The 15,998-nt window shown below is 48.4% G+C and overlaps 1 protein-coding gene across 3 annotated transcripts in view; it reads left to right on the plus strand.

The window, feature by feature from the left end:
• The window catches only part of Ccdc93 (coiled-coil domain containing 93), a 73,524-nt gene that overhangs the window by 22,373 nt on the left and 35,153 nt on the right, over positions 1-15,998 (plus strand). For all 3 annotated transcript variants that reach the window (XM_039090684.2, NM_001024997.1, XM_063272275.1), the window contains 5 exons: positions 2,044-2,144; positions 6,567-6,603; positions 7,034-7,126; positions 7,368-7,418; positions 8,225-8,311. In XM_039090684.2, the coding sequence (XP_038946612.1) occupies positions 2,044-2,144; positions 6,567-6,603; positions 7,034-7,126; positions 7,368-7,418; positions 8,225-8,311 (369 nt within the window). The remainder of the gene's footprint in view (positions 1-2,043; positions 2,145-6,566; positions 6,604-7,033; positions 7,127-7,367; positions 7,419-8,224; positions 8,312-15,998) is intronic.

The following is a 15,998-nucleotide window of genomic DNA, read 5'->3' on the forward strand; positions in this document are numbered from 1 at the left end:
CAACTTAGACAGGAAAGGGTTTATTTTGGTTTACAGTTCTGTGGGGATAGATTCCATCATGGTGGGGAAGACCTGGCAGCCAGGAAGCAGAACGCGTGCTTGTCCTCCACACACGGGAAGCAGAGAGAGCAGGAATCGGGAGCCAGGCACAAAGCCATCCGAGTCACATGCTCCTTCCTTCAAGGCTGCGCCTCCTGAAGGTTCCATAGCCTTCCCAGACAGCAGCACCAGCCGGGACCAAGCCTGCGGGGACAGTTTACATTCACAACATCTACGTTGCTTTCCAGTGTGAGACTCTGAAAGAACTGGGGTCTCCTTCACTGTGTGCACAGACCTAGGACGATTGGTTATCACACGTGTCGATAGTAAGCTGGTTTGTGGGAAGATCAGCCGCATAATAGCTGTGTGAGTGACAGGCTGCCTTCCATTCAGAAGGCCAGAGGAGATTCACACCTTACTTCATTACAAAGCCAGACAGCGTCATAAAGAGAAAGATGGTGGTTCTAATAAAAACAAAGAGTTTGCATAAGGAACCAGACAGGCTGGTGCTGGAATGCAAATAGGCAGGAGGTGTGATCGCGACGAGAAGCATGAGAAGCACTGAGAGGCAGGTCACTGGAGTAGTCGGAAGTGTAGACGCCCGGTGGGTAGACCGGGGTGCTTGTTTTCCATTTGCAAAAGTATGGCCTCCTACCTTTGACCACACCAAAGGTACTTTTATGGCTACACATAAACTATAATGTGAATATATATTCTTATTACGATAACATAATAAGGCGTTTGTTCTGTGTCTGCTTCTCTTTACCCATCCTTGCTTAAGTGGGCTCCCTGTGTTAGTTTGCTTTGTGTTGCTACAATAAAACACCCTAACAAAGGCAGGAGAGGGTTTACTAAGATCGCCGTTCCAGGTTGATCGTTATACGGAGGTCGAGGCAGGAACTGAAAACTGCTGGGGGCAGCCACAGTTGGAGCGGAGGGAGCGAGCGCATGCGTGCTTAGCTCCCAGCCAGCCTCCTCTGCTCATGAAATGGTGCTATTCCTCGTGGTTGTGAGCACAGGTTCTGATCCACACAGTCCTTTCTTGAGAATCTCTACCCAGGTGATTCTAGGTTGTGTCACACCGACAATTAAAACTAACGATTACAGTATAGAATGTGGAATTAAAGGACCATATTGTTAGAATGACCTTAGGACCCATGTACAAAGCTGGAAGTGGTCCCAGCACTCTGGAGCTGAGGCAGGATCAGAGGTTCAAGGCCATCGTCAGCTGCAGGAGAAGGAAGGGAGGGAGGGAGGGAGGGAGGGAAGGAGGAAGGGAGGGAGGGAGGGAGGAAGGAAGAGGAGGGAAAAAAAAAAACAACACACACATAAGCACATAGGCCAGTCCTGGCCGTGAGCTTCTGCCCTGGCCGTGGGACCGCTTCCCTTTCCTGGTACATGAGCTTGTGGTGTTCAGCTCCTTGCAGCTCCTTGCAGCCCCAGCATGGCCTCCCATCCTCATTTATCTAAACCTTGGGCTCTAGATTCCTGTCTGTTAGGCTGACAAAAGACAAACAAACAAAAAACAAACAACAACAAAGCAAATGAGGGGCATAGGGGTTATTTGGGTTGAACTTCGAGGCTACAGTCTATTGCTGCGAGGCACTCGGGCAGGGACTGAAGGCTCGCACCACAGTAAGAGCGGAAAGAACGCGCGCACACAGGCGTGTTGCATGGTGCCCGCTGGCTGCGCCTTCTCCCTCACAGTCCAGACCCCATCCCCAGGGGACGTTCCCACTCACTCTCAGGCTCAGTCTTCTCGTCGATTAAGGCCATCAGGACAGTCCCCCCCAGACATGTCCAACAGGCAGCCTGATCTACTTGCCTTAAGTTGAAAATCAGAATGATCATACCCAGACTCTGTTCTGCAGCCCCCAACGTGAGCTAGCTGGTGGGTGCCGCCATCCTGTAGTAAAGGTCTGCTCCCCTGAAAAGCCTGGAGGCGCCCAGCCACGGTCCAGGGGAGCCTCTCATGTTCACACTCTGCCTTTCTCGTCCCCTCAGGATGCTTACAAGCCCCGGCGAAAGTACAGACGGCAGCAGGGAGCAGAGGAGCTACTGGACGAGGAGTCCCGGGTCCACTCCACGCTTCTGGAATATGGCAGGTACGGAGTGGGTACAATTTTATGACACCATTTCAGAGAACAGCTGAGGCTGGAGTGGTCGCTGAGACGGCTTGCCTTGCAGCACAAGGAACTGAGTCTAGTTCCTAGCACCACATAAAAAAGTCCAGAGTAGAGGTGCACACTTGTTAACTCAGTGAGGAGGTGCAGACAGACAGATAGAAGCTGGGGCCAGACAGCCTAAACTAAGCCTACTGGGTAAGATCCAAGCCACTGGGAGTCACCGCCTCGCAAACCAAGGTGGACCCTGTCCTGAGGAAGAGGGTTGTTCTCTGGTTTCCGCCTCCCTGTATACATACAGAAAAGAATATAGAAATAGCTATAGATAGAGAGTGATATATTTAGTTATATATACATTTATAGAATATATCTATATCTAAATAAAGGCTTTTTGAGTTTTCAGATCAGCTCCTGGCCCTCTCCCATTCTCAGGGGTGCTTTTCCTTTCTTAATAAACTGTCTCTGTTCCTAAAAGAAGGAAGGAAAGGAAAAACCAAAAGAAAGGGAGGAAGGAATGGAAGGAAAGAAAGAAGCAAGCAAACCAACAATTAATTATTAATTACAATTGGACAGCTGCTGGAGTGGCGGGATATGCTGTTAGTCTGAGAGCAGGTGAATCGCAGTGAGTTTGAGGCCAGCCTGGTCTACAGAGTGAGAGCTCCAGGCTAGCCAAGGCTACATGGTGAGACCCTGTATCAAAAAAAGAAGGGGGGGTGGGGGTGGAGCAAGCAGGCTCCTGCCCGATGAGTTCACGGGTTGCAGCTGTGACCTAAGTTGTATCCCTGTGCCCACCTTTGCAGTTCTCAGGAAACGGGTGTTGCTGTGCATGGACTCTGACCTACTTGGGGAGTTGGTGCAGAGGCCGGGGCTCGAGTGCATTCTCTGGCCCTCTTTTTAAACAGTCAGTCCACAGAGCACATGCAGCTGTCTCATTGTACCCTGCAGTAATCCTTCAGGGCAGAGATCACTCTGACTGGAAAAATGAAGGCCTTAATACTTAGTACTTCTTAAAATTATTCGTCCTGGAGAAAGAGTTTTCCTTTATAGCCTCGCTTCTTTAAAACCATGTGAGGGCAGGCTCCCCTTGGTCAACACTGGATATTAACCTTGCCCATGTCCTGCATTGCCTACCCAGGGTGACCGATCTCTTGATGTGAGTATGTGCCCTGTGCTTCCGACCCTTGTTGTGTGGCTGACACTAACTCTCTCTCATTAGCATCTCCCCGCGTGTCTCACAGCGCCTGCCTCTGGGAAACAGTGGGAAAGAAGAAGAAATTAGTCGTAGCTAGTCAAGGAAAGGCAGTACTTATTAGTGTGTGTGTGTGTGTGTGTGTGTGTGTGTGTGTGTGAGAGAGAGAGAGACAGAGACAGAGACAGAGACAGAGAGACAGAGACAGAGACAGAGACAGAGACAGAGACAGAGATGGAGGCTGTGTGCAAGCCATAGGCTGTTTGTGTACAAGTCAGACAACTTACAGGGATCAGTTCTTTCCGTCTACCTTCATGTGGTCTCTAGGGATCGAACTCAGGTCTTCGAGCTTGCATGACAAGCACCTTTACCCACTGAGCCATCTCACCTGCCTCTCGTGGTGTGGTGGCGTTTGCCTCTGTCTGTTTAATTGAGGTGATTCTCTGAGATTGTCTCTCTCACAGATGAAACTAGTGTGTTTCAAAAGCCACTGAGTTGCTTCTGGCCGTAAGCTAGATGGGCCACTCTCAGCTCATCTTTTGCTGCTGAGAATTTAATGTTTTTCCAATTCAGAGACCATTCATACCAGGGACATTATTTTGAGAGGGGGCAGGGACTGTCCAAAATTAAAGTGCATAGCCCCTTGTTAAACGTTGTTAACAAAGGCCTGGAGAGGTGGCTCATCTGGTAAAGGTGCTTGATTTACCATCATGAGGACTGAAATTCAGTTCCCAGAACCCACAGTGCAAAGCTGCCTGTGGTTGGCATTCGCTTGTAACTCCAGGGCCAAAAAGGCAAAAGCAGAAACATCCCCGGGGCTCACTGCAGCCAGCCTAGTCTAACGGTGAGCTCTGGGCCAGTCCAAGACCATGTCTTAAAAATGAGGTGGTCACACACTCACACGCACTCACAAATGATAACTGATGGTGATGAATCATGGGATTCAGTCACTCAGACTCCAGGCCATGACCTGCAGCCACAGACTTAAGTCACCCTGAACTCCAGTTCCAGTGTGGAAGCAGTTTCATGTCTTAAATCCAGGCACTTTTCTTATACACTGGTGGAAACAGTGGGTGGGCTTAGAATTACAGCACACTTAGAGAAGTTACAGCCAGAGGCCTTGGATGTCATCTCTTACCCTTTTGGTTGGTGGCAAAAACATTTTTTAAGCACTTTATTCTTGAATCAAATACAAGTTACTAAGGCCCTGGAACATGAATTTAGGTTGCCCAAAATAGCATATTCCCACATGGAAATGGTTTCCTGAAACTACAGAGCAAAAGGCTTTTTTTATTTTAAACTACATCAGGTGGATGTGTTAACAAACCAAGGAGCCGTGCCGTGGCCAGGGATGCAGCTGTCTGGTGACATTAGCTGCTGGGTTCGTGGAAGCAGGGGGTATGCTGAGTTCTTTCTAAAAGTTGTATCAGATTCGAGGTGGGCAGTGAATGCCTATTAAGGGGGTTAAGGATATCACCAAGGTAGTTTGGATCTGGATCGTCAACATTCCAACCCTGCACAAACTCAAACTTCTGGGTCTACCTTGTAAAATGTTAATAATTCTGATGTGGCTTTTCCTGTTAACTTGTCAATACTGACTAATCTGCAGAGGCTGCAATAAGGTCCTTTACAGGACTGTGTGGAGACCCAAACTTTGAATTCCCTATACTTCGGCCCATGGCCCAGCAATGTCTGCAATGTCTGTTGTTGTTGTTGTTGTTCTTTTCCAGTTCTATTGCAAAGTTAGGCAATACTTGTGATACCTTACTTTCTGCATTTTCTTTCATTTGTATTTTGGTATTCAACAAACGTTAGAAACTCAAACTGTAGAATCTGCACCGTCCACCAGACGCATACAGACCCGTGCTCAGGCGATTGGGGGGCCTGTGTGGGTGCCAGAGGGGCAGGTCTTGGTGTTAGAGCGGATGAAGGGAGAGAACTGGTTGGACTGTGTAAGGCTCTAGGCGGACAGTAGATGGAGCAAGAGCTGCTCTTATGAGCCAGAGCGGGGCTCGGAGGTGGGAGCTTGCCCACCTGCTCAGGAGCCTCTTGCTAAAGTGAGGTTGGGCAGGGTGAAGAGCAGGAGGGGTGAAGCTGCAGGCCCTAGACCAGTGAGGGCCATACTCTGATCCCACGGGCAAGGCGTGTCCTGAGCAGGGCAGAGCCAAACCCTAGCTCGGTTTTTCTCTTAAATACTTGCATGCAACTTTATTGCAAACTAAGACCTTCCAGGCTGGTTGCTCCCCTTATATCTTTTGTTTTGGATTGAGTCTTTGTGTGTGTGTGTGTGTTACTGTGTTTGCTTTAGAAAAAAAAAAGAAGCATAGTTTTTGTTTTAAGGCAGAAGATAAACTAACTTAAGCTGAAATGCATCTGTTGCGTCGATGCGCCTTTAAATTTAAGCTCTCACAGAGTGACATGACTGACATTATATTTGCTTTATGTGTGAAAATAAAATATGGGTGTGACTTGAAGTCATTAAAGCAATATTAAAGTCTGCATTGGCCTTACATACATTGTCTGTTTGCACAGATGTTTTTAAGGTTTTTAGCTTGCAGTGTGGTTTTGATTTTTAGCTTGCAGTGTGGTTCTGAGATGCAATTCCTGATCCAAAGGGTAACGCGTGCCCTTGAGGACACTCTCTACTGTCTTAGCATTCCCTCGTGTAGCATCTGAACAGCAGATACCATGACTGGCCACATTCAGAATCTGATAGTTTATGTTTCTGGGGAAGGCACTATTTTCTCTAAGCACTGATTAGCCTAAATCCTTTTCATATTCTATGAAAAGCCTGAATGCTGGGGCTGGGGAGATGGCCAACATGGTGAAGGGCTTGCCACACAAGCCTGAGGGCCTGAGCTCCATCCCCCAACACCGTGTAAAAGCCACTTGTAAGGGCACGCGCCTGTAATCCCAGTGTTGGGAGGCAGACGCAGGAGGATCCCTGGGGCTTGCTGGCCAGCCTGGCTAAATTGGTGAGCTCCTAGTTCCTTCAGAGATATTGTCTCAGAACAATTTGGGAAGTGACTGAGGAAGCTATCTAATGTTTGCCAGCCTCTACACTCACACACACACACACACATACATGCACACACACACACACACACACACACACACACACACACACACACACACACCGGATCCAATACAAACGCACTTGTTGGAATTTACTGAGAGCTTTGAATAGTAATTAAATTCTTTCTTGTGGCTTACAGGAGACACGGCTTTAGTCGTCAGAGCAAGACAGAGAAGGTAAGACATACCTGGACCTGGATGGTGGCAGCCGCACAGGTGTAGGCAGGGTAACAGGTGCTGCTGACCAAGCACCAAGCCCTGGCCAGGCTAGGGCCTAGGAAGATACCGGCCACCTTTGTCCTCTGCTTGTCCGTCTCGGTGTCTCTAGCCTTCCACCTCTGTAGGCCAGGAACAAAAGCATCCCCGAGCCTCAGAGCAAGGATTGGAGCCCAGCTGACAGGTGGGGTGCTGTGTCACACAGGGCTCACCAACCCTGACTGGCCTGCCTCAGAGGCTGCAACTTGGCCTGGAGCCCCTAGTTTATCCGTTCTCTTTTGGTTGGGCCCCAGATATGGTTTCTTTCACAGGCTACCTCTCCATAAGCCTGTCTTATTTCTGCAGAGTCTCCAACTCTGGTGCTCAGATGTTTTCTCATCTCCCCTTCCAGGCTGAGGACAAGAAAACAGCGCTTGCTGCGGGGCTCTCAGCTGCAGAGAAAACGGATGCTCACGAGGAAGATGAGCTTCAAGCAGCTGAGGAGGTGTGTGGCACGCGGTGGCCCTAGGCGGTTCCAGTTTGGGTCATTTGATGGGAGCTCCCACCACAGTGCTCTCAAGCTGGCTTCCACTCACAGTTCCCTTTTTTTGAAATGTTTTGAGGCTCACTATTAACCCTCATTAAACAGCAGCTCTGAGGTTTCACCACAGAGACCCGGGCAGGCGCTTGCTTCAGTCTCACACGGTCGGTCAGAACCACTCATCCCTGTTCTCTTCCTCTTTCAGCAACGAATTCAGTCACTGATGACCAAGATGACCGCCATGGCAAATGAGGAGGTGAGAACTGGTAGGGAAGGGGGTGGTGTAGTGGAGATGCAGGAATGGAGACTTGGCCCCACCCTGATCTGTTGTAGGGGCCTGAGGCAGGGGGACACCATCTTTAGAGCCCTCTGTCTTCAGCAGGGAGCTTGTTATAATGCCCCACACTATCATCACTGCCTTCTAAGAGGGAGAGTTTAAGGAACCTGTTGGGGCAGTATGAAGAGCAAGGGTCAGTCCTGCTTCTCTGTAACCATGGGAACCCCCTCTTCTTCTGAAACCCACTATCTAGGAGATGAAGCACTCTCATAGGTCAAGGCCTGCCCAGAAGCATTAACTATGTCTTTGGATGGGATCTTTTCTTCCAAGACCGGGAAAGACCTGTGAGAAAAAAAGAGACAGGTTAAGGCTTGTGGTCCCTTTGTATTTCTCATCTGTGAGCCTCTGGCCCCCAAACATCTGGATATCGGGGTGGAGGCAAAGAAATCCCAGGGGTACCCTGGGCCTGAAGGGAAGCTTGGAGAGATACCCAGTGCCTGAGGGGAAGTTGGCAGGGATACCCAAGGCCCAAGGCCAGAGGGGAAATTAGCACAGCTACTAAATGACTTGAGCTAGAACAGTGGTCCCAGGGTACCCAGGGGCCAAGGAAGCTAACACAGCCAACGGAGTGACTCAGGGACCAGGAGCTGCAGGGCGGCTTGTCTTGTGAGTGAGTCAGGGGGCAAGGCCAAGGGACTTTCCCGGGGCAGTGCTGTGTATCTTGTATTTAGACTCAGTTGTGTGATGGGCCTGTGTCCCTGAAAATATACCTCATGTGATTGCAGAGCCGTCTCACCGCAAGCTCCGTGGGCCAGATCGTGGGTCTCTGCTCCGCCGAGATCAAACAGATTGTGTCTGAGTACGAAGGGAAGGTACGTTACTGCCTGCCAGAGCCTGAGCTTGGGTCACACATACAGCTTTATCCTCACATCCCAGCCGCTTCCCCTGTAGTCACGGAGACTAGTTGGAATTCTCCAGGCACATTTGTCAGAAGCACCGGCACCAGGCTTGCCCATGCACAGCCATCTACACTTGCCCATGAGCTAAATTAATCTGGTTCCCAGGTGCCCATTTTTTTTTCTCCTATAAATATTAAGGGAAAAGTCTGTCTTGAAATAGCAGTCACATCTACCATGTCACCACCTGCAAGTCCAGACAGTCATCTTTCCTGCCTGTCAGGCCGCTCATAACTCAGTCGTGCTTTGGCAAATGGGCTGAGGTATGGTGCTTTCCCCCCTTTTAGGAGATAAATGCTCTAACTCAGCCAAGCCAAAGGCGTAAGTTTTTGCTGGACATTTTATTATTAAAAAGTGTGCAGGGTGAACAAGAGCCTCAGCCACATGTCACTGTTGCTTTTCTCCCCATCCTAAGTAGAGGCCAGGGGACCTTGGGTATTTCAGAGATGTAGTGATGACCATTTTAAAATATCTTTAACTTTTTATTTATTATTGAGATGTTGGGGGGTGGCAGATTATCACAGCACACAGGTTGAGGTCAGACAACAACTTTATGGAATCGATTTTCTCTTTCTACCTTTATGGGTTGAACTCAGGTCGGCCTCCATTGCAAGCTCCTTCCCCCAGTGTGGCTGCACCTTGGCCTGGGCGAGAGATGATTTACGAGGCTCTCTTGGTTTTTTCATTTGCGGGGCTGTGATAAAATGCCCCACAAGAGCAACTTCTGGGTGAAAGGGCTTCTTTGGCTAACAGTTCCGGGTTATAGGCCATCATTGCTGGGAGGTGGAGTCAGGAGGAATGTGAAGCAGCTGGTCCCTATGCAGTGAGGGCAGAGCTCAGTCAATTAGTGCGAGCATGCTCGTGATTGGCTCCCACTGCCCAGGACCCCGCCCCTAAGATGTTGCCTGCATACTTTCACTATTCAACCCAGCTATGAAACTCCCTCACAGTCGCTCCCACAGGCTATCCTAATCTAGACAGGTCCTCACTAAGCCTCACTTCCAGGATGAGTCTAGATTGGTCTAGTTTGCAATTAGAACTGACATCAGAAGGGTCTGTTTGCCCATCCCTCCTTCCTCGACTGTGCTCTGAGTAGTTCCACGCTGCCCTCTGCTCTTAGAGCTCTGTAGTGATTGTGAAGGCACTGTGGTTGGGGAGTTGCTCTCCCCTAGGGCCTGAAGTGAGATCCCCAGGCATGGAGCCTCAGAGCAGGACAGTGAGTAGATGGGATGTCTAGGAGGGTTTCCTTGTTTCCCTGTCGTCCAAGTGTATGCTTCCACACATGGGTTTCTCTATCCAGCGTTCACGGACTCCAAAAGGTCTTGTCTTTCAGTGTATCACCTAGATAGGGGAACACTGGCCTGTCATCAGAGATTGTAGCAGGAGAGATTTTGCCTATTGTAAACATACAGTAAACTCAAAAACGTGCAATTCGTAGTTGTGAACGGGAATGAAAATCACTGCCCCAGAAGTGTCCTGGTCTCCTGTCAGTCGTTCTGAGTGGCAAGGCTGTGAGTCTGTCCTAGACTGCCTATAATGAGCTTTAGTCAGCATTCTTCAACAGGAAGGAGAACTAGATGTGTTTCCACTCTGTGTGTGTATAGACTAATCGTGTGTCTCTTTCTGTGTGTGTGTATATATATATATATGTATTTGTGTGTGTATCTGTGTATGTGTATTTATGTATGTGTATGTATGTGTATTTGTGTGTATATCTGTGTGTCTATGTATTTATATGAGTGCATGTGTCTGTATATATGCTTGTGTGTATATGTGTGCATGTGAGTCTGCATGTATGTTTGCGTGTATGTGTGTGTGTGTGTGTTCATGTGTGTGTGTACATGTATGATGCCTGCTTGTTAGCATGGGGCATGCATGTGGAGGTCAAAGATGACTTGTGGGACCTGGTCCTCTCCTCCCACTCTGAATCCCAGGAATTGAGCTTGGATGTCAAGCTTGGCTACAGGCATCTTTATCTCTTGAGCCTGTTCTCTGGCACTCAGCTATATCTTTTATTGTGATTAATACTTTAACTAGATCTTATTGATTCTGCTGTATGGGTCTGTCCTGGCTTTTCCATTTGTATCCACTTACCGTACTACTGTTTGTTGAATAACATCTTTGTTTCACTGTGACACACTTAAGCTTTCCTGTGCTTTTGTGTTTCCTGTCCAATCTGAAACACAAACTGACCTCTGCTTTCTTATCCTTCTGTTTGCTTCAGGTCCCATCAGGAAATCTTGCCATTGCTGTGTTTGCTTCTTACTGTCTTGTTCTTGCCTCCAGCCACAGACAGGTTGCATTAACCTGGACCCCACTTGTGGGTCGAATGGGGTTTATTGCTCTATGATGAGGAAGGCCACGCCTACGTGGAGTTGCACAGTGGCTAGTTAAGAGGGCCTTGAAAGGTTCAGCTCTGTGTTGGATGCTACCAGGAAGGACCTGTGACCTTGACTCAACACAGGCTCACACACCACACCAGTTGCTTCTATCTTCTTGTCTTGGCACCACGTGTCAGCCTGGAACTGGGCTCTGATGTCCTCTGAGGTTGGCGTTGCTGTTATCAGTTGTGTTAAGTGTAGCATCTCTGTAGTCAGAGATGAAGACACAGTGTCCAGGGAGACCCCATTAGTGCCATTTAAGAAAAGCCCAAGCTAGACTGTTACCTCTATGCACTTTTCTTTAGTGAGGAGAAAGGACTAAAGCACTTGCATTTGCAGGGTAAATGACTTTTTTTCAAGTAAGGAATAAATTGAACAGTCTGCCTGAAGAAAGAGCTTGGAAAAAAGGCGCTGGGCTTTGGCATCTAAAAGTGAGGAAGAAATAAGGAAGTAACTGTCAGACTCGGCTTTCAGCTGTAAGGTTCGCAGGTTCCTCTGACAGCCTATGCGATAGGTCGCCCATGTGTGTGGAAGGCCATCTGTGAGATAGCTAACTCAATTGCTGTGGTCCCTGTAAGGCTGCAGATGTGGGGGGTGTGACAAAGCTTGTAATCCATGAGCATCTGGAGGCTCTGGGCTCTGTAGCCCCATCTCCCTGTTCCTACCTGACACTCTCAAAATGTTCTAGAAGGCCTCACCGAGCCTTTTCTGTTGATGTCTAATAACTTTCCCAGTATTTCAGTCTCTGCTTTAACAGAGAGGAGCCTCTAACTGTGATTTGCAGACAACATAACAGCTTGACTATCCAAAACTCCTCTGACTCCACTAATCCTAAGGGCCTCTTAAGAAGCAGCCAAGCCAGGGCATGTGCAGGGTCCTAGGAGGAACAGGAAGGGGCAGCTCTAATGCTGCTGCTAAGTCACTACCTGCCATTTTGACACCTTGGTACTTAGCCAACTAAGTCAGCAATAGCTGATGATTTACTGGAAGTCCTGATGGGTCTTCTAGAGGATTCTGCAGGTCTGGAGGTGTAGGTGATCTCTGTCTTCTGGAAACAGAATCTGCATGCCTTCTCTTGTAGGTATTTTGTATACTTTTAATTCATGACCTGTGTGTGTGTGTATGTATGATGTGTGCACAGTGCACATGTGGAAGGCCAGTGACAGTGTCAGCAGTCTGTCTTCACCTTCTACGTTGTTTGAGGTAAGTCTCTCTTGTTCTGTGCTGAGTTCTACAGGTTTGCTGGCCCATTCACTTCCAGAATGTTCTTCTGTTTCCACCTGTAGGCATCCTGAGCCATCTCCCCAGACCAGTATATTTTAGTTCTAAAAGATTATTTTATGATTTGTCCTTTTTACACTTTTATTTACGTGTGTGTGTGTGTGTGTGTGTATGTGTGTGTGTGTGTGTGTGTGTGTGTGTATGGGGGCTAGGAGAGTACACGCTGTGGTTTACTTGTGAACGTCAAAGACAACTTTCTAAACTTGGTTCTCTCCTCCCACCATGTGGGTCCTGGTGACAAGTGCCTTTACTCAATGAGCATCTCCCTGGGCCAGGATAATTTGATTCTTTCAAACTGTCTTCTTGCTTCTGCCTCCCTCCCTCTTCATACATATCTGTCCTTGTTTGTTGCTGTCAAAATGGACCACATTCCATTGTTTGGGCAACTCACCGACTGCAGTTGTTGGTGCTGGGAAAATAGGTATTTAATATTATATACATTTGCAGACGAAGAAAGTGTAGGCTATGGAGGCTCGGTCAGCCCTGCATTCCTGTGCAGCTCTCATACATTCCTGGTTCAAATGCAGGACCAGCTGCCTTTGCAGCCTGTGTGTTGAGTCAGCGGGAGGGTCACAAGCAGGGGAGAGGAAGGAAATGTGTGTGCCATTTGTACTTCTTCATCTCAGCCTGCAACCACCAGGTGCCCCCTCAGGCATGTGCACCTCCACCAGCTGCCTTGACTCTGTGTTAGAAGAGATAAGTGCACTAGATATGGACCACAGAAGTAAGGGAATCTGGTACAGCCTGGGGCTCACACAGCACCACAAAAAGCCTCCTGGGCACAGAAGTTTCTTTTGTCGTCATCATCATCATCATCATCATCATCATCATCATCATCAGTGTGTATGTGTTTGTGTGTGTGTGTGTGTGTGTGTGTGTAACGGTAGGCACACATGCGTGTTCTACGTGTAAAGTCAGAAGACAACTTTGTGGAGTTGGTTTTCTTTTTCCTCCTTTAGTAAGCCGTAGCATGCACTCTGTTTGCCCCCATACACACGGCAGACAATCACGCATCAGTAAAGAAGTGGGATCAAACTCAGGTGGTTGGGCTTGAATGGCAAGGGCCTTTTACCCTGAGCCATCTTGTTGGCCCGTGGAAGCCATAGACGTTTCTTCTGGGGCAGCCGGTGACTTTTCATGTCACTATAGAACACATTATGACATTTTCAAATAGCTCTTTTAAAAATACAGCATTTTAGACCGAAGAGATGGCTTATCCGATTAAGGCACTTGCTACCAAGTCTGAGGATCATGAGGAAAGGAGAAAACTTGGGGGAAGGAGAAAACTGGCTCCCGAAGTTGTCTCCCAATCTCCATACCTGTGTGCTCCAGTGCACACGCAGAAGGAATAAATAACAGCCCTGAGGGGAAACGCAGCTTCCCAGCCTGGGGGCCCTCTCCTTTGTCATGTTATTTCTGTGGGGACACGTGCTTGTCCCCAAGAGCCTTATTTATAGAAGGCATTTTTCTCCCTACCGGTTCTAGAAGGCCCCAGTACGCCTGACCTTTTGAGCACTGCACTCTGGCACCTGGTTGGAGAGCACCTTTGTCTCAGCAGATAAGTAGACCTGGGGCTGGTCCAAGGGCACACATGCAAACACAAAGAAAGAACCCCCCTCTGGAGCCAGGTGCCCAAGTGACTCAGCATAGGTTTGCAGATGGTACCCCCCCCCCAACACACAGACGGTTTTCGTTTTATATTTTATTTCCATAAAAGGCATTATTTATATATTTTATTTGACAATATCTTACATGTACCTTGGTCATTTTAACCACAATTACTATCTCATCCCTCTCCCATACCCATTGAATCCTTCTTCCCAGCAAATTTTCCTATTTTTGTATCTTTTGTGTGTTGCTGCTGCTGCTGCTGCTGTGCTGGTGGTGGTGGTGGTGGTGCAGTGGTGTGTGTGTGTGTGTGTGTGTGTGTGTGTGTGTGTGTCCGTGTCTCTCCCACTGAGTTTAATTAAGGCTACTCAGATAAGCTTAGGTGAGGACTATTTACTGTATTGTGGACAGAACTTACTAATGGCTACACAAGAGTGTGATTCTCCCTCCCCGCCCCCAGCAACCAGCAACTACCAGTAGCTCCTTGGATCATCAGGTGACCTCATAACCTCCTCTCCTTCCCCCCAGGATGGAGAGTTGGCTGGCTTGATCTTAGAAGTGTCATGTGCAGGTAACCACAGCCATCCTGAGGCCATCGCTGTGGAGTGCATGTCATGTCTAGGAGACAGTGTTTCTGAGCACCCCATGTCCTCCGCTAACCCGTACATTCTTTCTGATCCTGTCCCCTGCCTTCAGTGCACTGCAGAGGGCTTGATGTAGTTGTCCCATTTTAGGGCTGACCAGTTCATATGACAGTGTGAACCAATTGGAAAAGATTACCTCTTCAGTTCTGCCATCCGAGTGCCTGGCCAGTGCGGGTCACAGCAGCACTGCTGCCGGAGCGTGCCAGGGAGAGCCTTATGCTGACCGGCTGCCTGGGAGCTCAGCTTTTGTCATGGCCCTTTGCCTGTGCTTGTCCTCTTCTTTCTCGCTCTCTACCGGGAGGCCTGGCCACAGACATTTTTAGTCATACAGCCTCTTCCCATATTTCTGTATTAAATCCTGAGAGACATTCATCTTGGTGTGACAGCCTCTGGTCATTTATCTTCTACTCACTCCATTCCTTGTTGGAATCTGTGATTGGCAGTGCCTCTGTAGACTGGAGATGGCGATTTCCCACAGGAACAGGCTGGTCTCATTAAATTAGCACCTAGAGGCCTTAAGGACATTTATATACGAAATCTGATAGGGTGGACCCAGAAGAAAAAAAATTAATACTTCATGTGCCTACTTGAGGTTCTGTCTTCATGTTATGTAACTGCCCTGGTTTTGTGACTTGGCTATGTTTCTAGGTTATGTGTCATGGCTTCTAACAGTAGTTGTAAAGAGTTGTAAAGTTGGAGATGAGGCCATCACACAAACATAAGAACCTGAGCTCAGTCCCTAAAACTCACATATGGGTATAGGTTTGGTGGGCACAATTCTAATCTCAGTGCTGGAGAAGAGAGACTGGAAGATCCCCAGGGCTTGCTGGCCAGATAGACTTACCCCATCAGTGAGCCCCACATTCTAATGAGAGACCCCGTCTCACAGGAAAAGGGTGAATGGCTCCTAATCAACATTCAGAGTTGGTCTGTTGCTGCTACTCACATGCATACATGTCTACCCATACACATGCACACACACGTGCACATGTTAAAAAGAAGCAGAATGTAGATCAGGGAGAGTGGATGGTCATGTCAATGAGGAGCACCTCAGAAGGCCACTTGCACACTATGCATGTCCAGAGGACAGCAGACAAAGCAGTGAGAGACACTGACATCCTGCTGTAGAGGAATTGTAGGCACATCTACCTAAGTTGAAGTGTCACATACAGTGTCACATACAGGGCTAGTGACCTGATTCTCTTGTCTGTTCTGCTTTGGTGTTTTGACTTCTCAGTGTGTTTGTCAGGGGCTTTTAAATTACATTTACATGCTAGGAGTGGGTGTGCACACATGACACACACATGGGTGACTCATGGAAGGTCTGTTCTCTTCTTCCATCCTGTGGGTCAGAGGGATCAAACTCGGGTTGTCAGGCTTGGTGACAGGTGCCTTCCCCTACTTAGCTGCCCGTCCAGGCTGCTGGTGAATTTTGACTGTGGATTCACCATATTTCACTGAAAGCTTATGGTGGGAATTCTTGGGGGCAGAAGGTCTCAGCTCTGCTCTTCCAGGGAGGACCTTGTCTTGCTTCTTAGGCACTGGGGGACTCCTCAGCACTAGTCTGTTTCAGAATCCTGACTGGAAAGTGTTTTCTGTTGGGCTTTGTGTTTTGAGGCAGAGTCTCATGGAGCACAGTCTGGCTTCAGCTCAGTCTGTATGTGAGGGTGATTTGAACTCCTGACCTTC

Source organism: Rattus norvegicus, chromosome 13 (genome assembly GCF_036323735.1).
Source record: "Rattus norvegicus strain BN/NHsdMcwi chromosome 13, GRCr8, whole genome shotgun sequence".
Classification (NCBI taxonomy): domain Eukaryota; kingdom Metazoa; phylum Chordata; class Mammalia; order Rodentia; family Muridae; genus Rattus; species Rattus norvegicus.